Source organism: Suricata suricatta, chromosome 11 (genome assembly GCF_006229205.1).
Source record: "Suricata suricatta isolate VVHF042 chromosome 11, meerkat_22Aug2017_6uvM2_HiC, whole genome shotgun sequence".
Taxonomy (NCBI): Eukaryota; Metazoa; Chordata; class Mammalia; order Carnivora; family Herpestidae; genus Suricata; species Suricata suricatta.
In genome coordinates this window covers 16,249,462-16,275,631 of record NC_043710.1, presented here as the reverse complement: position 1 = coordinate 16,275,631, position 26,170 = coordinate 16,249,462, and the positions used below count along the sequence as shown (strand labels likewise).

Genomic DNA, 26,170 nt, shown 5'->3' with positions numbered 1-26,170 from the left:
GCCCCTCCCCTGCTCTCTCTCCCTCTCTCAAAAATAAAGTGAAGTTAAATTAAAAAAAAAAATTGAACCTGTTACCTAATGTAAAATGGTATGGCTGCTTTGGAAGACTGTTTGGCAGTTTCTCAAAAAGTTAAATGTTGAATTACCATATGACCCAGTAATTCCCTTTGTAGGTATATATAGAGAATTGAGAACATATGTTAACACAAAAACTTGTACATGAATGTTCTTAGCAGTATTATTTATAATAGCTAAAAAGTGGAAACAGCTCAAATGTTCATCAGCTCATGAATCAGTAAACCAAATGTGGTATAGCCATGCAATGGAATAATATTCAGTCATTAAAAGGAAAGAAGTACTGAGGCCTTCTACAACATAGATTGAACCTTGAAAACATTATGCTAAGTGAAAGAAACAAGTCACAGAAAGACTATATATCATATCATTTCCTTGATATGAAATGTCCAGAATAAGCAAGTCTGTAACTACAAAGCACATTAGTGGTCCCTGCCAGGATCTGGGAAGAGGAGGGAAAAGTAGGGAGCAAATGTCATTTTAGTGTAATGAATATGTGATGGTTGTGCATCCTTGTGAATATTCTAAAAAGCATTAATTTGTACACTTTAAAATGGTGAATTTTATTGTATGTGAAGTACATCTCAATTTTTAAGAAAAACTTTATAAAATAATTTTTTTTAACCAACCCAATTGCCTTTCTCAACATCCAAAATCACCCCTGCTTCTCCAGTTCAAAAGCTCCAGGTCTGTGTCCCCTTCCTTTTAAGCCCAATCCCAATACTGTGCCCTCTGTAGCTTTCCAGAACTACCTTTCCTTGCTCCCTAATACCCAGATTTTACCGCTGTGGTTCTTTCATACCCACAGACTTCTGATGATTTGGGCCTTAGCGTTCTATAGCTGCCATAAGCTTCCTCTTTTATGTGTTTACCAAATTCACAAATAAGTGTATTTTCTTTCAACTTGCACACTCTCCTCTCTCAGATGTGTAGTTTCTTATACTGTCTTGTTCTTTTGCATTCTTGGTGTTTTATTTCCATGTGGGCAGACTGTAAATTTTTATTTTTTTATAATCAAAAAGAATTTGTTTAACTTTTTCTAGTAATCTCTACTCCTAACATGGGTCTTGAACTCACAATCCCCAGGTTAAGAGTCGCATACTCTTCCAGTTGAGCCAGCCAGCTGCTCCCAGACTGTAAATTTTTAAATTATGAATTCACTTGGCTAAAAGTTGGGAGGGAGCATTGTAAGTGTGGCCTGGCAGCAGGCTCTTGATAATCCAAATTTGTGAAAGCTTCTCCCAGACTTGCTACCGCCTGTTTCCAGGGATTATGATGGTTCTATACCAGTTTTTAGATTAATTTCTTGGCTTTTTGTTTCCTTACCATGCATATAAGTAGTATAATGTTGGATCCTGTATCTACGTAATTTACTGGCTTATGCTTTTGACGTTTTGAGAGTGACTTGCCCACCTCCCAGCCTTGCTATGACAGATGGCAAACCTCCTTATTACTTTTTTTTTAGGATTCTTCTGGCCTCTGTGATCAAGAAGCACTTGGCTCTGCAGTTTTATGCAAACACTGGGTTTCTACCTGCCTATAACACTGAGGTTCTACCTTCCACTCCCCATGCTTGTTCTGACACATTCTATTAAAGAACCTGACCTTGCTTCTCATAGGCCTCAGCTCCTTGACAAAGTTTTCCCTTACATCTATTATGTTGACTTACCTTTTCTGGAACCGGGGATTTCTCAATCTTTCTTATTCAGTTGCATGTCAAACCTTTTTTATGGTCATACTTTATATGCATTTCTATGTGTACCAGGAGGGAGGACTAACAACATCGGTTCAAGCCACCTTGGTGGATATTCACCTGAGGGTTTTTAACCTGACGTCTGTCATGACACAGCGCATCAAACTCTTTGCCCACCTAAATCAAGGCAAGGATATTCTGTGACAGCGTCTTGGAAGCACAGCTACAGCAGTCTCTCAGATGTTTGAAAAATTGTATTTGAAATAGACCTATGAGGAGGTAGACCTAATTTTAGAAAATTTTATACTGGGCAAAAGCTAGTTAAAATTCTCTACCCTGTTAAAAAACCATTTGATGAGAATGGATTTTATTTGTTAATTAAAAAATTTTTTTGAAAACTATCTGATCAATAGAAAAATTGTAAGAATTTTACAGTGAATTCTCATATACTTTTCACATTGTTCACTCTTTGACACATTGCTTTTCTTGTCCTACAGTATATGTCTATATGTCATAAAGTGTATGATGTAACAGTATATGATATCTTCCCTTTTTTTTTTTTTTTTTTTTTGGCTGGCCCTGAGAAAAGTTATTTGTATATCTTAAGAACAAGAGGATTGAGCAGAGTGTAATTGTATCAGATTCAGGAGATTTAACATTGATGAAATACTGTTACCTAGTATATAGTCAGTATTCAAAAGTTACCAGTTGTTTCAATATTGTTCTTTATAGCAACTTAAAAGAAAGATTTTATTTATTAGATTTTATTTTATTTTTGGGGGGGGAGAGAGAGACAGAGAGACAGTATGAGCAGGGGAGGGTCAGAGAGGGGGGGAGACACAGACTCTGAAGCAGGCTCTAGGCTCTGAGCTAGCTGTCAGCACAGAGCCTGACGCGGGGCTTGAACCCACAAACCGTGGGATCATGACCTGAGCCAAAGCCAGCCACTTAACCGACTGAGCCACCCAAGCGTCCCTATTAGATTTTATTTTTAAGGAATCTACAGTCCAGCTCTACCCTTGAACTTAAAACCCTGAGATCCAGAGTCACATGCTCTAGCAACTAAGCCAACCAGGAGCTTTTAATAGAAACTTTTTAAAAAGTCTTTAATCAAGCATTGCATTTAGTTTTCAAACCTCTTTCATTGCCTTTATTCTGGAACAGTTCTTCAGCCTTTTTTTTTTCTTTTTGTCTTTCATAAGATTGACGTTTTTGAGGCTATAAGCCCATTATTATTATTTTTTATTTTTTTAATTAAAAAAAATATTTTTGAGAGACAGAGACAGTGCGAGCAAAGGAGGGTCAGAGAGAGAGGGAGACACAGAATCTGAAGCAGGCCCCAGGCTCCAAGCTAGCTGTCAGCACAGAGCCCGATGTGGGGCTCGAACCCACGAACTGTGAGATCATGACATGAGCCGAAGCCGGACACTTAATCGACTCAGACACCCAGGTGCCCCTATAAGCCCATTATTTTATAAAATACCTAAGCTCATCTGATTGCTTCTTAATGCTTCGATTCTGGTTATATAGTTTTAGCAGGAAAGCTACCTACGTAATATGTCCTTCTTACTACATCACATCAAGAGGAATGTAATGTCAATTTTTCAATTGTTAGTATGTATGTTTCTTTGATCACTTTAAGATTGTGACTACCAGACTTCCCTGTAACTAATAAGTAATCTGTGGGAAGAGAGCAAATATTCCATTTGCCAACAAACTTTCACCCAGTGATTTTTATCATCCGTGGGTGATTCTTTTGAGTCAGTTATTCTATAATAGTTACAAATGGTTATTTAAAAAATTTTGTTATTTATTACACACTTATTACCTGACAGCCTACTGTGAAGACGTATTACTCTTCACCCATTTCTTATACATCTGCTTTGAAACCTTTGTTGGGGAAAATGTGAAAATACTTGCTGTAGAAAAATGACTATTAAGAAAATATTGTCTCTGATCTTTTACTGTTCGCTGGAAAAGTAAATATAAAATTGTGAGTTTTAATTTCAGTGCTCCCCAGACCTACGTATTCTTGGATGTACACATGAGTTTAATTTTTTAACATTTTATCATTTTTTAAGTTTTTTTATTGAGAGAGAGAGAGAGAGAGAGAGAGAAAATTCCAAGTAGGCTCCACAGTGTTAACGCAGAGATTGATGCAGGACTAGAACTCAGTGAACCCTGAGATCATTACCTAAGCTGAAATCAAGAGTTGGAGGCTTCACTGACTGAGTCACTCAAGCACCCCAAGAGAGAGAATCTTTTTTTTTTTTTTTTTTTTTTTTACTGTATTTATTTTAGAGAGAGAGAGAGACAGCATGAACAGTGGAGGGTCAGAGACAGAGGGAGACACAGAATCTGAAGACAGGTTCTAGGCTCTGAGCTGTCAGCAACAGAGCCTGGTGAGGGGCTTGAACCCATGAACTGTGAGACCATGACCTGAACTGGAGCTGGATGCTTAACCGACTGAGTCACCTAGGTACCCCCAAGAGAGAATCTTAAGCAGGCTCCACGCTCAGCACAAAGCTCACTGTAGGGCTCCACTCCAGGACCCCAGGATCAACCTGAGCCAAAATCAAGTCAGTCACTCAACCAACTGAACCACCCAGGTACCCCAGTAATTTATTTTTTTAATTATAGGCAAAATATACTATTATCACTCTCTTTTTTTTTAGTTTGAGAGAGAGCGTATCCGCATGTGCATGATCAAGGGAGGGGCAGAGAGAGAGGGAGAGAGTGTCCCAAACAGGCTCTGCACTGTCAGTGTGGAGCCTCATGTGGAGCTCAAACTCACGAACCTCAAGATCCTGACCTGAACCGAAATCAAGAGTCAGACATTTAACTGACTGAGCCACTATTACTCTTTAGCAGTTTTTGAGGTTGGGGCACCTAGGTGGCTCAGTCAGTTAAGCATCTGACTTCGGCTCAGGTCATTATCTCATGGTTGTGAGTTGGAGCTCTGCATCAGGCTTGCTGCTGTCAGTGCAGAGCCTGCCTCAGATCCTTTGTTGTCCCCTCCCCCACCCATCCCCTGCTCATGCTCTCTCTCACAAAAGTGAATAAATATTTAAAAAGTAGTTTTTGAGGTTACTATTTTGTAATTTATGTGAATAGAAAAAACATTATATAAATATGAAAGAATATTGTTAGTATGTCAGGAGTTGTTACTCAAAACATCTGAATTTGGTTAATAATAATCATCCTTAAAATAAATCAAGGAAGTGTTAACTGTTCAATGTTAGATTAGTTCCATATATAAATTGTTTTCAAAAAACCTAGTTATCAAGAGAATTAGAAGACAAGCCACAGATGAGAAGAAAATATTTGCAAAAGAAACATCTGATGAAAGACTTATCCAAAATATACAAAGAATTCTTAAAACTCAACAAAAACAAAACAACCCCATTAAATGATATGGGCCAAAGACCTTAACAGACCTCTTACTAAAGATACACAAATGGCAAAGGATTATCTGAGAAGATACTTAGCGTTATATGGCGTTAGTGAGCTGAGGTACACATACAAGGTCACCATACAGGTTTATTACACTGTTACTGATGGTATTTCCTATGCTGTACTTTTCATCCCTCTGATTTATTTATTTTATAACTGGAAGTTTGTATCTCTTAATCTCTGCTACCTGTTTCACCCATTCCCCTACCCAAAATTAAACATACACTTAACATATGATCCAGCATTCACGCTCCTTGGCTTTTACCTAAAAGAATTGAAAACTTGTCCCCAGCAGGACAAGGGTCTCAGGCTTCTCTGGGGGAGAATGCAGTGTCTTCAGAGAGCCCAACCTCTGTATACTGACACTTGAGGTTTCTTTCAATTGAAAATATTGGGGCAGGGGGCATCTTGTTCCTGACGAGCCTCTGTGAGCCTCACCAGTTTACCAGCCTCACTCATATACCGGACTTTCTGCTGTCTTCTTGGTGCTTCGTGCTCAAGTGTGGATGGGACAGCCGAGGGGTCACCAGTCATTTGATGAAGGCCTCTGATGTGGCTGCCAGTGTTTTTCAAGCCAAGTGAAGAAGGGGGCTCCGGAGATGGGAGTGGGAGTGCCTCATATAGATCTGATCATTTTTTTAATATATATATTTTTAATGTCTTTATTTTGAGAGTGAGACGGAGAGTGAGCAGGGGAGGGGCAGAGAGAGAGGGAGGTACAGAATCTGAAGCAGGCTCCAGGCTCTGAGCTAGCTGTCAGCACAGAGCCCGACATGGGGCTCAAACTCATGGACTATGAGATCATGACCTGAGCCAAAGTCGGATGTTTAACCGACTGAGCCACCCAGGCGCCCCTAGATCTGATCATTGAAGTTCAGCATGCTTTTTTTTTTAAATGTTTGTTTATTTTTGAGAGAGGAGCAGAAAGAATCAGACTCTACGCTGTCAGCACAGCCCTATTGAGGGCTCGAACTCAAACCATGAGATCATGACCCAAGTCAAAAGCAAGCGTCAGATCCCTAGCCAACTGAGCCACCCAGTCAGCCTGAAGTCCAGCATGTTTTTTGATTAATTGTTTCCCAAAAATTAATGTCCAGTCTTCTAACATTATTTTTTTGTCAGTCTTCTAACATTAGAGAGGAAAGGTGGCTCTGCCCTGAGTGAGGTTTTGAAAGGGGTGTAGGGCTCAGAGCGGGGTGTCAATGCTTCTTCTGTGGACTTTTAAAATAATCCTCCTATTTTCAGCCCCATCTGCCATTCTACGTTAAGAGTTCTGGTACCTTTCATTCCTTGACCTTTCGTGGGTTCTTTGGTTCAGATGAGCTTGCTTTATTTTGGGTTTCCCCTGTGGCTGGCTTGGATATCAGCTCTGCTCAGTCATCTGTTTCTTTTGCTTTCCATCTTCCAGAACTGTGATGCTGTTATCTCCATGCCTGATATCTCCATGCCACATCTTCTGATCTGTGTGTGTATGTTTTCTGAGCACAGCCTTCCCCCATTCTTTGTTGTTTCAATGTTTTAGGAGTGAGCAGGAGTAAACATAAGTATGGAAACCTTTATACTTAACCAGTCGTTATTTTTTCCCCAATATTTTGTTAATATCTTTCATCATTATTTCTTTTTATGCCTTTATTTACATACAACCTTTATATTTCTGTGTTTTTAACTAGAGATTGGGAAAATAGTTGAGGTAAGTGTTTATTTGCCTATTTAAGTAGAACCCTTTTTTTTTTTAAGTTAAAATAACTATTTCAGTTTGAAAGTAAAAGATCTAGAGAACCTGCCTGTCCGGTGGTTTCCCTTAGTTGATTATATATTTTGCACTGGAACAGTGATGTAGAATCTTCTGTCTAGTATTTGGATGTTGATGATTACATCCATTATATAACAATGGGAGAATTTATTTAATGGCATATTTTCTTTTGTTGTTGTGTTGAAATACAAATAACACAAAATTTACCACCTTAACCATTTTTAAGTGTACAGCTCACTGGTATTAAATACATGCACGTTGGGGGAGCCTGGGTGGCTCAGGTCATGATCTCGTGGTTCATGGGTTCAAGCCCCATGTTGGACTCTGTGCTGACAGAGCCTGGAGCCTGTCTTCGGATTCTGTTTCTCCCTCTCTCTCTCTGACCCTCCCCTGCTCATGCTGTCTCTCTCTCTCTCTCTCTCTCTCAAAAATAAATAAAACATTAAAAAAAATTTAAATAAATAAATACATGCACATTGTTATGCAGCCATCCCCATGGTGCATCTCCCTACCTCTTTTCATTTTGTAAAACTGAAACTCATGTACCTGTTAAACACCAACTCCCTGTTCTCCTGCCTGCCCCCCACCCCAGCTCCTGATAACCACTATTATACTTTCTGACTATGATTTTTACCAGTCTAAGTACCTCATATAAGTGCTATCATATAGGATCTGTCCTTTTGTGACAAATACATACAGCATTTGTCCTTTTACTTTACTTAGCTTAATATTCTCAACGTCCATCCATATTGTAGCACGTGTCAGATTTCCTTCCTTTTTTTTTTTTTAATGTCTATTTATTTTTGAGAGAGTGAGAACAAGAAAGGGAGAGGCAGAGAAAGTGAGAGAGAATCTGAAGCAAGCTCCAGGCTCTAAGCTGTCAGCACAGAGCCTGATGCAGGGCCCAAACCCATAGACTGTGAGATCATGACCTGAGCCATAGTCGGACGCTTAACCAACTGAGCCACCCAGGCACCCCAGAATTTCCTTCCTTTTTAAGGATGAATGATATTCCATTGTATATTTATACCACATATTCTTATTTATTATATTTTTGGTACTTGTTTAAAAACATTTTAGAATGGTATAAGTCTCTACATGTTCTAAACACTTTGGGAACCTCAAAGAGTTATTTGTTAATGAATTTCTATTAATGAAAATGGTGTGCAGAGAATGTTGCTAAATTGAAATTGTTATTCAAGGGCCCGTCAATAATTTTTTTGTTATTTGTTAAATGCTTAAAGTCTTGAACAAAGGCCTTAATTGAGGTCATTTCTCAGGCAGGAAAAACTGTAAGTGGCGAGTCTGGGGAAAATAGGTGTCCATGAAGTCTGAAGGAACAACAGTAATTGTTGGAGGGTTATGATGTGTGAATGTATTTTTTACCTAATTAAGCTATTTTGTAAAAGATGACACTTGATAAATTTAACCAAATTGATGTTGGTGGGAACCACATAGAATTTTTTGTAAATATTTAAAATTATATATAGTAATTAGGTCATATCCCCTAGGGCAGAAAGTTTAATAAAGAAGGTGGTAAGGAGCTCTAATTAATTTACATATTCAGCATATTATCAGGGGAGAGATAAGAAATTTAAAAGTTTGAAGAGGTGTTTGCAGTGTAATTGAGAGACTAGAATGCTATTTGGTAAAAGGGCCTTGACTTGAACTGATAACAGAAAAGCCCAGTCCTCCTCTAGCCACAGATGTACTGCCTTAAAATCCACCTTAAACAGTCTTTTCGGCAGTTATAACTGTTGGTGACAATGACTAATGTGAGCCATGGTTTGCAATGTCTAAAGAAAAGAAAGTCCAACACACACATTGTCAGGTAAGAAGGTTCCCTTGACTCTTGGTGATGGAATTCCAACTTGCGTGCCCCCCGAAGTAGAGAAAGGTGCATGAACCTCGTACTGGGATGATCTCAATTAATCATCCAAAATGATTTTAAGTTTGCAAGACAGTCTCCTTTTAGGAAGGCAATATGTTGATCACTTGATGCTTCTCTTTCCATCTACTTAGCAATTTTATTTTTCAAAGAATTGTCTTTATGGTATATAAACTATTTCTTGTAACTGGAGTTGTTCTCAAAACCTTGATTGAACTAACAAAATTCGTTTCTGGGCATGTACATCCAAGAACTAGACCCTGGTTCTGGATCACTATTTTTATTTTTTTGATGTTTGTTTATTTTTGGGAGAGAGAAAGCATGAGTGGGGAAGGGGCAGAGAGAGAGGGAGACACAGAATCTGAACCAGGCTCTGAGCGGTCAGCACAGAGCCTGATGTGGGGCTCGAACTCATGAACCATTAGATCATGACCTGAGCAGAGGTCAGATGCTTAACCAACTGAGCCACCCAGGCACCCCTGGATCACTATTTGGTAGTTTCAGTGACCGAGATCTTTCCTAAATGTGCCAGCAAGCCTCTCGTCACCTTTTTAAAATCACTTCACCTGTTTTTCATGCTGACTTTGCATAGGGAATCTTGAAGGTCAGACAGGAGTTTGTCAAAATTTCTGGGGCATAGGAGCAGTATCATGACATCATGCTGTACTTAGACTAGTCTTTTAGCAGTTTCCCTGGGGTTTACACTGTAACCGAGAAGATGTTGGGGAGGAAAACTTTTCCTATACACTCTTACATTTAGTATGTGGGGGCCTGCAACTTAAACGTCGAGACTAATTAGCAACCATAGGGATGCTCAGGGATGAATAACCCAGGTGGCTAGAATCTGGGACTTATATATCTAACTTAGTAAGAAAAGGGGCCTAGGAGAAGAAGCTTTTATGGGAAGAGCAAAAAAAGGTTTTTTCAAAAAGACAAATGAGTCTTTAGGAGAACAAATGGGAAATAAAGTTTCTGGTAATATTATTTGTTTAGGTAGGTGCAGATGGCCTTTCCCTCTTTTTCATGACCATGAAACTTGCCCTGAGAGAGGATTTATGGTAGGTCTACTCCTGATCGCTCTCTCGGGAATAGATGCCAACCTGAAATGGGAATTTATGGCTGTCCTCATTTCTCAGAAGTTTCTGCTTTTAGCCAGATAAGGGAAGCCCAAGAAGGTTTCTTTCTACATCTGTTGAATCTCAAATGTCTTCAGCTAAAAATAAACTTTTTGCCAAAGTGGCTTATTTTGGGATGACATATCCTGATCTTCAAATGTAGAGTAACTAACCAAGAGAGTCTCTTCCAGATAAGAAATGAGACCTGGATTAAGGTGGTATCTTTGGCAAATGAAAATGTAGCAAATATAAAGGATTTTGTAAAAGCAAGAGCTTGAAGAATTTAGTAACTGGCTAGTATTAGTAAAGGGCAGAAAAAAGGAAAGAATTCAATTATAGATCTCTTTATAATGTGTGTTCCAAATTTCCCTTTGTATTCCTTGGAACACTTTTTGCAAAAAGCAAAGCATATGGTGGACTTTGTATTACATTTCTATTGTAGCATATGAGCTAACTGCTTGAGAGACAAGGCCTGGGGGAACAACCCGCTCTGATGACTGTGAGATAACTTTTCCCCCAGTGGAGATCTCACCCCTTTTGGCTCAGTAACTAACTCTAGTTACATAATCCTTTTAGTGCTTACAGTGGTACAAAAAGTCACAAGAGTCATTGTGCTCTTCTGTTTGCATTGGTAGATGTTCTGGTGGTGGGAACACAGTTCCCCACTTCAGTATAAAATAAGGGCAGTGCAATCCTCCAGCACTATTCTTATCTCAGATCTGTTGCTGGGTTGCTTCAGGGCCTTAAGCAGTTTAACCCTTTAAAAAATTTTCATTTCTACCAAACATTGTTTGTGTTATTTTTAACCACAATTAGGAAGGTCTGAAGGTGGGTGGTGCGTTTCAAGTGCTGTCAAACATACCAATGGGAGTCTCCAAAAGATAAGTCCCTTATAATTCGCATACTTTAGGCTTTAACCTGCCCTCGATCCCAGTGGACTCTCCCATGGCTTCTGAGTCCAGGGACTGTTTCTTCTCGGGTAGTTTATTTCTCCTTCATTGGTCTCTTCCCCCTACCCCACCCGACCCCACCCCACCCCAGATAAATTTGCTCAGATAGCCCTGTGCTATAGAGAAAATCCTTTCAGCAACGCCTTGAGGTCTTTTTCTGTATAACTTCTCAGAAACCAGCTGAATCACCACCACTCTAAGAAACAATCCTCTGAAAGGTTAGTAGCAACATGCTGCGAAGTCCAGCGCCCTTTTCCTCACCTCAAGAATGAAGGGAATCAGAGTGTGTAACTCCAAAATTTGCTCTTGGATATAAAAATTATTTTGACAGATCAACATTAAGGCAACTGAGCAGCAAGTGGAGGAGAACTTTCTTTACCTTCTGCTTTTCTGCCTAAAGGTGAGATATAAATTCTCCTTTTCCTGGAGACAGACTCTTCCCAGCTCAGAGAAGGCACCAGTGGATCTGCAAACACACCTTTGTCCCTTAGTTTCCTCCCATATATTTATACCTTCCTACAGTTTGCCGCCCTTGGAAGCGTAGAACTGCTTTCCTTTGTCTTGTCATTTCTCTACAAATTTATCATTCTTTGTTGAAGATCCCACATAAGCAACAGTTCTAAGCTACCATATTGAATTACTTTTCTGTTGAGATTTCTCTTGTGAGATGTGCACTCAGGAGTTGACAAACTGGTTTTTTCCTCGGGTTAAATTGTTAAAGAGGCCCAGCTGAAGACCTGTGTTGGGTAGAGGGTAAGGTTTTGCCTCCTCCACAAGAACTTTATATGATTTGAGCGTCCCTTCAAATTCAGTAATAACAGCTCAGAAATCTTTTTGTCTCCTATTTCTCTGATTAGTTCTTGCATTTCTCTTTAGGGTTCTTTTATGCTAGTATTTTCCTGGGGCCTTTTTTTTTCTTCTGTTATCTTCCATGGTAGTTTTATGTACTGCTATAGTTTTTAAACTATTCCTTCTTTTTTGGAGAATATCTACTTCTCCCCCTCAACTTTTACCTCAGCCTTAACCTTTTCATTAGTTACAAATTGGTCATTTTCTGATGGATCTTCTGGTGTTTATAATTCAAACTATTATATAATCTGAACTGACAGGCTGAAACTAAAAATAATGACCCTCGACTCCAAGGGTCTTGTGCCACAAGAAAAATTAATTTATGATGGGTCATGAATCTAAACATGAAAGATAAACAAAATTTTTAGAAGAAAATGTGGGGGCACCTGGGTAGCTTAGTCGGTTGAGCATCCGACTTCGGCTCAGGTCATGATCTCGCGGTTTGTGGTTTTAAGCCCCACGTCAGGCTCTGTGCTAACAGCTAGCTCAGCACCTGGAGCCTGTCTCGGATTCTGTGTCTCCCTCTCTTTCTGACCCTCTCTTGCTCATGCTCTCTCTCTCTCTCTCTCTCTCTCTCTCTCTCTCTCTCTCTCTCTGTCTCTCTCTCTTTGTCTCTCTCAAAAACAAATAAAAAAACATGAAAAAATATTTTTAAAAATGTAGAAGATTTTCATGAATTTGAGATCAGCAAAATTTTTCACCAGCACAAAGAAGTGCTTAAAAGAGTTGAGAAATTGGACTTAATAAGTTTAATAACCTCTATTAATCAAAAGATTCCATAAGAGGTTACTACTCAGTAGTAAAAGGAGATAAGCTGTGAACATAGAACACAACACAGGTGAATCTCCAAATAATTATGCTAAGTGAAGAAGCCACAGAGTACATGCTGTGTGATTTAATTTGTATAAAATAAAAAATACAGATAGGTATCTATAGTGATAAGAAAGCATAGCAGTGATTGCCTCGGGATGGGGCATGGAGTAGGGACCGGAAGGAGGGATTACAAAGCAATATGAGGAAACTTAGGGATATATATGGTCACTATTTTGTGATAATGCTTTCACAGTTAGGAATATATGTCAAAACTTACCACATCTTACACTTTCAGATGTTGTTTATTGTCAGTTATACCTCAGTAAGGGTGCTTTCATGTAGAAGTGAAGAAACACCACAAATTGTGAACAGGTAAAATCCATTTAATCAGAGCTTATTATGGCGGGGGAGGTAGACCACTTGCACTGGCAGAGCCTCACTGGCAGGTAGACCATCGGGAAGCTTCACAGTGGAAAAGAGGCAAAGCTTCAGGTATGTCCTGATTTGGAGTTACTGGCATAGGAACGCTGTAGGCAGCCTAACCACAAGTTGGGGCATCCCATGTGGTTGTTTAGGGGTACATATTTGACTTTTGTAAGTTGGAAGCAGGGACAGAAATTGGGAAAGCTGTCAGTTAAGTCTTGACTGTTGGGGCTAGTTTTTACAGGGGTTATTGTTCAACTTCCTGGACTACTTGCTAGAAATAGTCTGCCTTCCTTGACTGGTTACTGTAGGTAGGAGGTTGGCTTCTTGAACTACATAGTGAAGATGCTAGCTTGGCTTCCTGGGCTGGTTTCTGCAGGTTGTCAGTCAGAGCTCTATTTTTATATATGTAGTCTGGCCTTTGTCTGTTAGTATATTCAGACTCTCCTAAAAAGAAAAAGATGTCATAAAAAGGCAAACCACAAACTGGGAGAAGATATTTAGAGTACATATCCAACAAAGTACTATCTATATCAACTATATATTTTTTAGAAATTTCTACAATTTAGTAAAAAAAGATAACGTAATTTTTAAAAAATGTTTTTTATTTATTTAAAAAAAATTTTTTAATGTTTTTTTTTAGAGGGAGACAGAGACAGTGTGAGCAGGGGAGGGTCAGAGAGAGAGGGAGACACAGAATCCAAAGCAGTCTCCAGGCTCTGAGCTGTCAGCATAGAGCCTGACACGGGGCTTGAGTCCACGAACTGTGAGATCACAACCTGAGCCGAAGCCGGACACTCAACCGACTGAGCCACCCAGTCGCCCCTGTTTTTTATTTATTTTTGAGAGACAGAGAGAGACAGTGCAAGCAGGGGAGGGTCAGAGAGAGAGGGAGACACAGAATCTGAAGCACGCTCCAGGCTCTGAGCTAGCTGTCAGCACAGACAACGTGGGGCTCGAACCCACGAAATGTGAGATCATGACTGACTTGAGCTGAAGCCGGATGCTTAACCAACTGAGCCACCCAGGCGCCCCTATAACCTAACTTTTTAATGGGCAAAAAGCTTGACCTAGTACTTCATTAAAGTGATTTCTAAGTGGCTAGTAAACATGAAAAGGTGCTAGTATGGAAAATTCAGTGGTCATTTAATCACTAATTTAATCATTAATCACTCAATACAGATTAAATGAGATACTACCACCCCTTACCAGGATGTCCAAAATTAAAAGAATTAGTAGTACCGAGTAATGTAGTGGTATAGATATGGAGCAACTGGAACTCTCATACACTGTCAGTGGGAGTGTACATTGGTGCAGATTCTGGAAAACTGTCCACGTCTGTTTAAATATATGGGAGTGCCTAGGTGCCTCATTCAGTTGAATGACTTTAGGACAGGTCATGGTCTCACGATTCATTGGTTCAAGCCCTGCATCAGATTTGCTGCAGGGCCTGCTTTAGATTCTCTGTGCCCTGCTCTCTCTGTCCCTCCCCACTTGTGTGCATGCTCTCTCTCTTTTTCTCTCAAAGATAGATAAACATTAAAGAAAAAAACACTAAATACGTATACTCTGTGACCCAACATTAACATTCCTGGCTTTCTGTCTGATGACGAGTGTTTATATCCACCAAAATACTTGTGTAAATATCTTGCTAAAAATAGGACACAACCCAAATGTTTATCAGCCTGGAATTTATAGCTTATGGTATATTCATGAAGTGGAGTGCAACATAGCAATGAAAAAAGAATAAAGTGCTACATGCAACATTATAAATGACTCACAGGCATGATTTGAATAAAGGAAGCTACCCACAAAAGAGCTAATACTATTTTATTCCATTTATATAAATGGAACAATTTGTCAAAATAGATAAGACTGATCTATGATAGAGGTAAAAATGATGGTTCCTTTTTGGTGGGTTTATTGACTGAAGGGGCACAAGGTAGGCCTCTGGATCGTTGGAAATGTTCTGTAACTTGATCTGACTTGTGGTTATAGGAGTGTATACATGCAAAATTATGGGGCACATGGGCGGCTCAGTCAGCTAAGCAGCCGGCTTGAGCTCAGGTCATGATCTCACAGTTTGTGGGTTCGAGCCCCGCATCCGGCTCTGTGCTGACAGTTTGGAGCCTGGAGCCTGCTTTGGATTCTGTGTCTCCCTCTCTCTCTGACCCTCCCTCACTCACATTCTCTCTCTCTCTCTCAAAAATAAATAAACATTAAAAAAAATTTTTAATTGTGTTGAAATAGAAATGAAAACAAAATAAAGAAAATATTTTTTGAGCTATACACCCAAGATTTGTGCATTTCTCTACAATTAAGTTCTACCTCATCTTTATTTTTATTTTTATTTTTTTCTAATTAAAATTTTAAAATTCCAGTTAGTTTATATAGAATATAATATTAGCTTCAGGAGTAGTAGAATTTAGTGATTCATCACTTACATATAACATCCAGTGCTCATCACAATAAATGCCCTCCTTAATCTCTATCACCCATTTAATCCATACCCCTCCCATCTCCCACCAGCAACCCTAAGTATGTTCTGTAGTTAAGAGTCTGTTTTATGGTTTGCCTCTCTCTTTCCCCCTACCCCATGTTCATATGTTGCGTTTCTTAAATTACACATATTAGTAAAATCATAAGATGTTTGTATTTATCTGACTGACTTTCACTTAGCATAAAACACTGCATCTCCGTCCACGTCACTGCAAATGGCAAGGTTCAGTCTTTTTATGGCTAAGTAATACTCCAGTGTGTGTGTGTGTGTGTGTATCACATCTTCTTTATTCATTAATCAGTCGATGGACATTCATAGTTTGGCTACTATTGATAATGCAACTATAAACATGGGAATGAATGTATCCCTTTGAATAAGTATTTTTGTATGCTTTGGGTAAATACCCAGTAGTGCAATTGCCAACCATAGGGTGGTTCTATTTTTAGCTTTTGAGGAACCTCCATACTGTTTTCCAGAGTGTCTACACCAGTTTGCATCCCCACCAACAGTGCAAGAAGTTTTCCCCTTCTCTGCATCCTCACCAGCATCTCTTATTTCCTATTGTTAATTTTAGCCAATCTGACAGGTGTGAGGTGGTATCTCATCATGGTTTTGATTTGTATTTCCCTGATAAATGAGGTTGAGTATCTTCTCATGTGTCTGTTAGCTATCTGGATGTCTTCTTTGGAAAAATGTCTGTTCATGTCTTCTCGTTTCTTCATTGGATTTTTTGGGGTGTTGAATTTGATAAGTTGTTCATAGATTTTTGATACCAACCCTTTATTAGATACATCATTTGTAAATATCTTCTCCCATTCCGAAGGTTCCCTTTTAGTTTTATTGATTGTTTCCTTTGCTGTGTAGAAGCTTTTTATCTTGATGAAGGCTCAGTAGTTTGTGTTTGCTTTTGTTTCCCTTGCCTTTACTGATATGTCTAGTAAAAAGTTGCTTTGGCCACACAGAAGTTGCTTCCTGTATTGTCTTCTAGGATTTTGATCATTTCCTGTCTCACATGTAGGTCTTTCATCCATTTTGAATTTATTTTTGTGTAAGTTATTAACACTCAATTGAAAATTTTTCCTGTTTCAGCTTGCTTCTTTTGTTTATATCTTTCCTTAAAAGTAGCTTTCCTCCTGGCTTCCCTGCTAATTGTTAACTGAAACCAGTTAAATTTTTTGTTGTCAGTCCTTAAATCCACTTGGCTCTTCCTTTAAAATATCTCCATCCATACTATTCTGAACCATGTCTGTACTAAAGTTTTAGCCATGACCACAAGCCTGCTTTATTGTCAGGGACTTAATAGTTTCCCTGCTTTTCATAGTCAAAACTGTTCTACAATATGCCAGCAAAGCTGTCTTTCTAAAACATCATTCAGAGGATGCTAGCACCCTGACTGTGCTAATTCTTTCTTCAAAAGTCTTGAGGAGGCTACCATTTCTGGTGTACTAGGTGCAGATCAGGCTCTAGCATTGCATTCAGGATTCTTTTGATCTGGCCCCAACCAGCCATACTACTTTCCTAGCCATTCACAATCCTTTTTAAAACTGTAATACATAATAGTTACGAATCCATTTTGTTCTCTGTTGCTGATACTCTTCGTTTGTGTTTTTCTCTCCCTAAATGGTTTCTTCCTCATACGAGCCCTATCTCAAACCATTTCAACCTGAGGGGGCTTTGGTGTGCCCCATGAAATCCAAGAACCCTGTGAGATTCTACCCAGACATTTCTATATATGTGCATTTTTTTATGGAGAAAGGGGTTGTTTTCAAATTCTCAAAAGGAGTCCATAAGCCCCAAAAGTTCAGTTGATTTAGTGGCCCTTTGAAGGAATATAAATGATCTCATTTTGTTTTAACAAAGTTTTTGTCTCATTAAAACTTAGTCCTCTGGGCACCTGGGTGGCTCAGTGGGTTAAGTGTCCGACTTTTGATTTCAGCTCAGGTCATAATCTCTCAGTTCGTGAGATCAAGCCCCGCATCAGGCTCTGTGCCTACTTGGGGTTCTCTCCCTGTCTCTCTGTACTCCCCCCCAAAATTAATAAACATTTTTTTAATCCAAGAAAAGAAAAAAGAAAAAAACTTAGTTTTCATGGGATACTTGGGTGGTTCAGTCAGTTGAGCATCTGACTCTTGGTTTCAGCGCAGCTCACGATCCCAGGGTCATGGTTTAGCCACGAGTGGGATTCTGTACTGAGCATGGAACCTGCCTAAAATTCTCTCCTCCCCCCGACTCCTCTTCCCTGCTCTCTTTCTCAAAAATAAAAATAAATTTAAAAAATTAAATAAATAAACTTCATCCTCAGTAGGCTGGGTAACTTTTTTTTTTTTTTAGTATATGTGCTGCCGAAGCGAGCACTAGAACTTTTTTTTAAATCAATAAGTTATATTTGAATCTTAAAGTTTTAGATGCAGGTAAAATGGCTTGTCCTTATTCATTGTTTAGGTCCCTAGATTTAGTTCTTTGTGTGGAATTTATTTTCTTCAGAAGATAGTATCTTAATACTTTTTACTTTGGCATCTTGGGGGCAGATTTTTCCCCCTTCCACGTGACTGTTTGCACAGCTAGACAATACCATCTCTGTATGCTTTGAATTTAAAAGATATTAGTCACATTTTTCAACACTTTTTTTTTTTTCTGTTTCAGATTTCTATAGGCAATGGAAACTGATCTCAATTCCCAAGACAGAAAGGACCTGGACAAGTTCATTAAATTTTTTGCCCTCAAGGTAATATGTCTATTCTCTGGAGCTCAGAACTGTTAGAAATAACTTCCGTGCTTCTCCCTTTTTGGAAATATAGAATAACAGCTTGCAGCTTGCCCATTTTAAGGGATACTTCTGTCTGTTGTAAACCAAACTGTGAAGTTTGGGGGCGGTACTGGGGGTGTAACTAAAAAGTAGCTTCCAATTTTCCACAGCTACTTGTTCAAAAAAATTTTTTTTGCAAAGCTGTTTGCAGAAATGTCAAACTATTATGCCAGGTTATTGGCACAGTATGTTCCCTTGGGGTGGGAACAAAGCCTGTGGACTGGAATGGACATCATTTTGGGAATCTTTCCCAAAGCCATCAACTAACTCTAAAATGTCTAACTTCCACTTATTTGTTCCTTTCTGGGTAAATGAAGAATTAAAACTGAATTTTGAATGCTTTAGAAGTTATATTTCCCTAAATCTAAAAACCATTTCCACCTTTATCCCTTCTTGTAAAAAAACAATCCATGCAGTAGATTCTGGTTGTAAAATTAGTTGGGAGACTTTTGCCATATGGGCCAAATGATATGAATAATTGTGGAATCCTTGGTTTAGATCTACTATGATTATATAAGTATATGGCAGTGAATATTTAAACCTATGGTTGGACTTGTTTCTTTATGAAAGTCAGAGACATCATGTGCAAATTTCCTTCTGCCATGTGAGAATATCATAGATCCTAAACCTTGAACTAAAATCCCTCTAGTTGGTTGACATTATGCTCTCAGGAATATTTGCAGTATTATTTTTATGTAGTGTTTTTTGTATCCTTGAATTTTAAAATCCTACCCTTTCCAACAGTATAGTTATGATCATTGTCATCTTTTCAACCTTGCATTCAGAGAATGTTAACCCCGATTAGGAGCCAAATCAATCAAGACTCTTCATCTTTGATTTGTTTTTGTTGTTGTTGTTTGCTTTGTTTCAGACTGTCCAAGTGATTGTCCAGGCTCGACTTGGTGAGAAGATTTGTACTCGTTCATCTTCGTCCCCAACGGGTTCAGATTGGGTAAAATTCTCATTCTTTGTTAAGGGCTATGCCATGGTGTTTGTCACAAGGAATCATAGTGCAGTAGTAACAAATACTATTTTTGTATTACTAAGTCATAATATTAAAATATGTAATTCCATTTGATCCATTCACTTGGTCAAATGTTAGTCCTAGGTTTATTTGGTTCTCAGCTTTCTGCTCTAATAGGCGAAAAGCTTAGTCATTAGAGGACGACTAAAGATGTGTTAATTAATCTTTGTGATAATTCATTAGCTCTTTCAACCTGAGTTTTAGGGTTTTGATTCAGGATATCTCTTCTGGGCAAGAGAGACATGAATGAATGGCCCGAATCACTCAAAGCAATGCCTGCATTATGCAACATAACCATCTTACTGGTTTGTTTCCATAATGTTTCTTATGAGTGTTTAACATAATCTCTTTTGTTTTCTAGTTCAATTTAGCAATCAAAGATATCCCAGAGGTTACACATGAAGCAAAAAAGGCACTTGCAGGGCAGCTGCCTGCTGTCGGGAGATCAATGTGTGTGGAGATCTCACTCAAGACTTCTGAGGTAAGGTTATGACCCGGATGGTGTTTTCACTTGGCACCAAAGCTCTTCGCATTCTGGTTTCAACTCAGCCTCTTTCTTGCACCTTCTCTCTCTGAACTTAGCATTCTCCAAGGAGGTCATGCTTTCTTTTTTACTTATTCTCCCAAACACTTGGAATAGGCTCTTTGTCTTTCATATATATCCTCTATATATGAAATGTTTCTACTCATTCTTCAAGACTCACATGCTCTTTGAAAATCCCCCTCCTTCTTGGGGGAGAGGTAACTACTTTGTTTAGACTTCCTGTGTGCTTTGTTTACCTTGTTTCTAAAATATAACTTGATATATTGTGCTTTTTTCCAGATTTTTTTTCTTGATGTTTTGTGTTTTTACCATATTTTCACACTAGGATCAAGACAGATACTGTTACTTGTATGTTTATTCATCTATCTCCACTATAAGATTGTGAAGCTGGGATAATAAAAGGCAGTTGGAGTTTGGAGCTCCATAGACCCAAGTTCAGATCCCAGCTGAGTGACTTTGGCCAAATTACTTAATTCTACCCCCTGCCCCCCCACCAAACTAACATGACAGTTTGTAGTCTTATGGGGTTATTATATTTTCTCATTTATTTTCATTTAGAGAGAGAGTACATGCATGTGCACGGGGTAGGGGCAGAAAGAAAAGGAGAGAGAGGATTCTGAGCAGGCTCTGTGCTGTCAGTGCAGAGTCCAATGAGGGCTCGATCCCACTAACTGTAAGATCATGACCTGAGGTGAAATCAAGAGCAGATGCCTAACCGACTTAACTAACCAGGTGCCCCTGTTTTCTCATTTAATCCTTATTTGTAAATTGCCTAACATAAAGTAGGTGATCATTACATGTTCCTATTCATACTTTACATACACTTATATTCTTGAGGCCGGTGGTTATACCACATCTTTTTTTTTTTTTAATGTTTATTTATTATTGAGACAGGGAGTAACACAGCATGAGTAGGGGAGGGGCAGAGAGAGAGGGAGACACAGAATCCGAAGCAGTCTCCAGGCTCTGAGCTAGCTGTCAGCACAGAGCCTGACACGGGGCTCGAACCCACAGATGTGAGATCTGACCTGAGCCCAAGTCAGACACTTACCCGACTGAGCCACCCAGGCGCCCATACCACATCTTATTTATCTTTGTAGTTCTTCAAATGTTTTTTTTAATTTTTTAATGTTTGTTTATTTTTGAGAGAGAGAGACAGAGTGTGGGGGGCGGGGCAGAGGGAGAGGGAGACACAGAATCTGAAGCAGGCTCCAGGCTCTGAGCTGTCAGCACAGAGCCCAGTGTGGGGCCAGAACCTAGGCACCATGAGATTATGACTTGAGCTGAAGTCGGACACTTAACGACTGAGCCACCCAGGTGCCCCTTCAAATTCTTTTTGAAACGAAGCAGGATGTGAATAAATAATCATCTCTAATGTATGCCTAGCACAGTGCCTGGGATGACACATGGTGGCCTCTCCATGAATTTTGTTGAATGAATGATGTCAGTACTTATTCCATGGAAACATTAGCACTCCCCAAAAAACAAAACTTCCTATTCTTCATTGATTTGCCAGTTTATGCTATGAATCATTTACCGAAGTGATCCATAGGGAATCTTATAGGAATCTCTATGGAATTATTTTTCTTTCCCAGGCACAATCTGAGTATAAAATATTCTGATCATTTTAGACAAATGGCATCAACTTGTTTTGGATACTTCCTATTGTTCAGCCATCCCTTGATTTGGGGGAGCATGGGGAATTCAAAATTTATCATATCATTTAAAAATGACAGTATGATGAAAAAGATATATTAAGGATACATATTTTAATTTGATCTGGAACAAGTAAGTTCTCTATTCCACAAACTAACCTAAGCTTACTCCCAAATCTAAAGGGATAGCTCTCTTCCAGTTGATTGGTAATAAGGTTACTTGTGTTAAAAAAAAGTGTGACTATTCCTCTCACTAAGTGGCACACAAGAGTGATACAAGGTTGAAGGATTCTGGCTTTCGTCTGTTTTTCTTTCCACCTACTAGACTAAGTCTGTACAGAGTACCAGAGAAAGACTGAATAGTTTTGCTAAAGACATTACACAGCTAGAAAGATTTTTAAATAAGGAGTTTGTTAAGGTATTCCTTAACTGTGGGTGTCACCTAAAAATAGCCCCTTTAGAATTGGAGGAAAAGGCTGTCTCTGTCATTTGAAGTATTGGCCTTTCTGAAGAGCAATTTGGATATACATAGCAAACGTCTTAGAAGCAGAAATACTCTTGGGACGCCTTGGTGGCTCAGTCAGTTGAGGGTCCAATTCTTGATTTTGCCTTGGGTCATGGTCTCACAGTTCATGGGATCGAACCCAACATCGGGCTCTGTGCTGGCATCCAGGAGGCTGCTTGCGATTCTCTCTCTTTTTCTCTCTGCTTCTTTCTTTCTCATCCACCCTCTTTCAAAATAAGTAAATAAACATCTTTTAAAAACATGAATACTCTTTAATAATGCTAATTCTGAAAAATTGCCTTAAGAAACTAATTAAGGGCGCAAAGTTTTAGTCTCAAGGCTATTTATCACAGTGTTGTCTGTAATAGTGTAAAATTAGAAACAACTTCAATGTCCATGTATGGGGGGACTGATTTGATAAAAATGATGGTCATATGGTGGAATACTATGCAACCATTAAAAATGGTATAGAATTTTTAATTATAGGGAAATTTTGTGTTACATTTATTAGTAAAAAAGTGATGAAAATAACATAGTATAATCTCACATTATTTTTTTAGGTTTATTTAAGTAATCTCTACACCCAAGATCAAGAGCTACATGCTCTTCCAACTGAGCCACCCAGGAGCCTCTCACATCATTTATTAAAGTGGCCGATTATATTATGAAGTGATTCTTTTGGCTTTATTTATATTTTCAATATTTTTGTAGTGACTATATAGTGCTACTTTCTAATAAGAAAAAATAATTTTAAAAGAAACCAGATAAAACTGAAATATCTTTGAATTGTCCCATCCACAGGGAGATTCCATGGAGCTAGAAATTTGGTGTCTCGAAATGAATGAAAAGTAAGTATTCTGTTTTAGGGTCCATGGTGCGGTAGCTGAGGGTAAAACAGATGACATCATGTGAAAAGCAGGGCTTTGTTATCAGTTGTGGAGGGTGTCCTTCCCACTTAACAAAGCCAGTAGGTCTTTGCTACAGTTTGCCTCATGCTTGGCTTCCAGCCCAGGCACCGAGATGACCTTCAGAGGGAGGGTCAGTCCAGAGAGACTCAGACACCACAGGGAAAGGAGCAGAGCAAAAGCTCAAAAGATTTGTTGTTTTCCCAGAGTACAACCAGTCCTCTGATTAAATCCCTTGTGAGCTCTTGTAACATGACTGCTCGGTTTTGTCTTTTTTTCTGTGTGGCAGAAATCCAATATGATTTCCCTTCACTACTCCTTTTCACACGCTGTGTTGGTCATGGATTGGAAATGCATGTTGTTTTCCTTTTCCATTTTCTTCTTTCAAGGAAGATTAGCTTACTTCTTGCTTGAAGCTTCAGTTTTCAAGAACAGTATGTAGGACAATTGAGGAAATAGCAACACATCAAAAGAAAAATCTTAATAATAAGTATGTGGGGTGTGGGCATGATTTTTCTTTCTTAAATAGAAAGTAATTGCCAGGTTATAGTCCAAAATTTTAACGCTTCAGATTTCCTGTTAGATGTATAGAGATAGACAGCTCATAAGGTAGTACAGTGAAATTGTTTGCACCTTCAGTAATATAATTACAGTGTTACTGTTTTTAAGTGTGTGGCTTTATTTCTTAGAAAGATAACTCTTCAAAGCTAGAAAAAAAATACAGTGGGTGCCTTTTGCGGTCTGTCTGCCTGGTTCTAGGGCACGAGAAAGTAAAACTTTTGCTTACTCAGTAATCTGTTGATAAACTGATAGAACTCTAATTGCACTTTTAGTTCAGAACATATTTTAATGATAAATTTAATCTTACAGTTTCCGTGCGTTATTTGCAGTCATCTCTGTCAACTGTCATCTTCTGTGAAAGGTGTATTTGGACTGCAAAGCAGGTTATATTCTATCAGAATCTATGAATAATGCGAGCAGGTTAATCTCAGTCACTAGACAGAACATAACTAACACCTCTGTATCTGTGCATTTCTTGGTTTTATGCTAGTTGAGTAGGCAAATGCTGATAGTGTCTGTGTGCTCCTCAGGTGTGATAAAGAGATTAAAGTTTCCTACACGGTGTACAACAGGCTGTCTCTGCTGCTGAAGTCCCTCCTTGCCATAACTAGGGTGACACCAGCTTACAGACTCTCCAGGAAACAGGGGCATGAATATGTCATATTGTACAGGTAACAACGGCTCACCTTCTCGATTCACTCCTCAGCTTCACCACTTTGCACATTGTCTGACCAGCCTATGGGTATTCTGTGATTAATTTTGGGTAGATGGTTGCTTGGATAGTTGATGCTATAGCTTTATTTTGATTATCTATCCCTCCTCCTTTGTGAACCTCAGTTTTCTAAAGCTGCTGGGTTCTTGGTCCTTTTGTCTTTGCACAGTCATGAGTACTGTGGATTGGATTTTGAGGTTATGCTGATATATATCTCAAAGCTGAAAAAGGAGCTTAAGACTTTAAAACAGGCTATCCTGGGAAGATTCCATTGCCTTCTACATTTCGGAATTAAATCTTGCCTAATAGCCTGATAATTCAATTTGATTTTTTCAATTTGTTTTTAACTAGTTGTCTATGGATATAAGGAACTTGTCAATAGTTATCAGAGTATTTCCCTTGGAGTAGTTCACCTCAACACCTATTTGCTGAGTGCCTTTTTAATGCAAGCGTTGTGCTAGGCCCAAGGATGAACTATACAGAGGCCCTGCCCTACAGGAGTTTCTTTCTTTTTTTTTTCTTTTTTTTTTTTTTTTTAGGAGTTTCTAATCTAATGGGGAAACAGTGTGGCACATACATAACTATAATACAAAGCAGGACTGGAAAACTACATAGTAGTATCAGGAAAAAGGAAAAAGTCCTGGGAGAACACAAGGAGGGGAAGTTTGTTCTAGGTGGGGGAAACCAGATAGGATTCCTAGAGAAGTGGCGTTCAAGCTAGACCTTGAAGCAGAGTGAATTCCAGCTGATAGAAGTGAGAAAAAATGATCATTCCAGGTGGGGAGTATAAAAGATAGCAAGGCATAGAAGTGGGGGGGTGGGATCTGAGCTGTGTTCAAGTTGTCAGATCGACCTGAGTGGTGGTAAAAAAGATGAGGAGGGAAATGTGAGAGCAGAGCGTGGAAAGCCAGGAGTTCCCAAATCACCCAAGACTCTTTGGCCATATTAATGATGAGCCATTGGTTTTAGCCTTTGGCTTACATGTATAGAGCTGATTGTGAGGAGAAATTAGTACAGCAGGATGGAAGGACTAAGGACCAGAGACTTAACTAGTTACGTTGAAAATAGTTACCAAGTCATTCTGTAATTTTCTTAGCAGTAATCTAACAGTCTTACTCATATTTATTTTTTGTCTTTAAAATATTTTTGTTGTCTTCTCTGTAGTCTTCCCAGGTTTCAGGTTGAGTATTCCATTTGAAAATTACTGTCAAATACAACAAATCACTTTCTCTTATGCTAAGCCTCCTTTACTTTGGTTCTTTTTAAGTAACCACATACTACACTCCTAGTTATCAGTTTAGTTAACTAGGACTCCTAGTCCTTTTCATTACTAGTGTTTAAAGACTTCATTTATTCTTTGTCTCTGGAGTAATACAGTATTTATTATTCACAGTTTATCATTTAGGAGTGCTTTTGGATACAGATAACTGTAGTTTAAACAATAGAGAAATGGGTGATCTCAGATGTAGAATTGTCTATTTTACCCCTGTTTTTTATACTATGTTTAACAGGGTAGGGGCTCAGTCAGTTAAGCATCCAGCTTCAGCTCAGGTCATGATCTCACCGTCTATGAGTTTGAACCCCACGTTGGGCTCTGTGCTGACAGCTGGGAGCCTGGAGCCTGCTTCAGATTCTGTGTCTCCCTCTCTCTCTGCCCCTCCCCTGATTGTGCTCTGTCTCTGTCTCTTTCAAAAATAAACATTAAAATTAAAAAAAGGGGGGGAGGGTAACAGTATAGCCTTATATCATTAAAGAATAATAGCTTCCTTTTTAAGCCATATTATCATTTTCTCCCAGCCCTATAGATTTGATCAGGTCACTGCAGAATTGCATCATTATAAAAAATCATTCTGAATTGTTCATCAAGACTGAAGTAACGTAAATTGTTGTCTAGGATCTGTGAAGAAAAGTTTTGCTTAGCACCTGAATGGTATGAAGAATATAGC

General features: G+C 38.8%; 1 protein-coding gene across 10 annotated transcripts in view; it reads left to right on the top strand.

Moving 5' to 3' along the window:
• The window catches only part of ATG13 (autophagy related 13), a 50,367-nt gene that overhangs the window by 8,803 nt on the left and 15,394 nt on the right, over positions 1-26,170 (top strand). For all 10 annotated transcript variants that reach the window (XM_029915755.1, XM_029915759.1, XM_029915752.1 and 7 more), the window contains 5 exons: positions 18,156-18,237; positions 19,190-19,270; positions 19,704-19,823; positions 22,848-22,894; positions 24,043-24,183. In XM_029915755.1, the coding sequence (XP_029771615.1) occupies positions 18,169-18,237; positions 19,190-19,270; positions 19,704-19,823; positions 22,848-22,894; positions 24,043-24,183 (458 nt within the window). In that variant the 5' untranslated portion in view covers positions 18,156-18,168. The remainder of the gene's footprint in view (positions 1-18,155; positions 18,238-19,189; positions 19,271-19,703; positions 19,824-22,847; positions 22,895-24,042; positions 24,184-26,170) is intronic.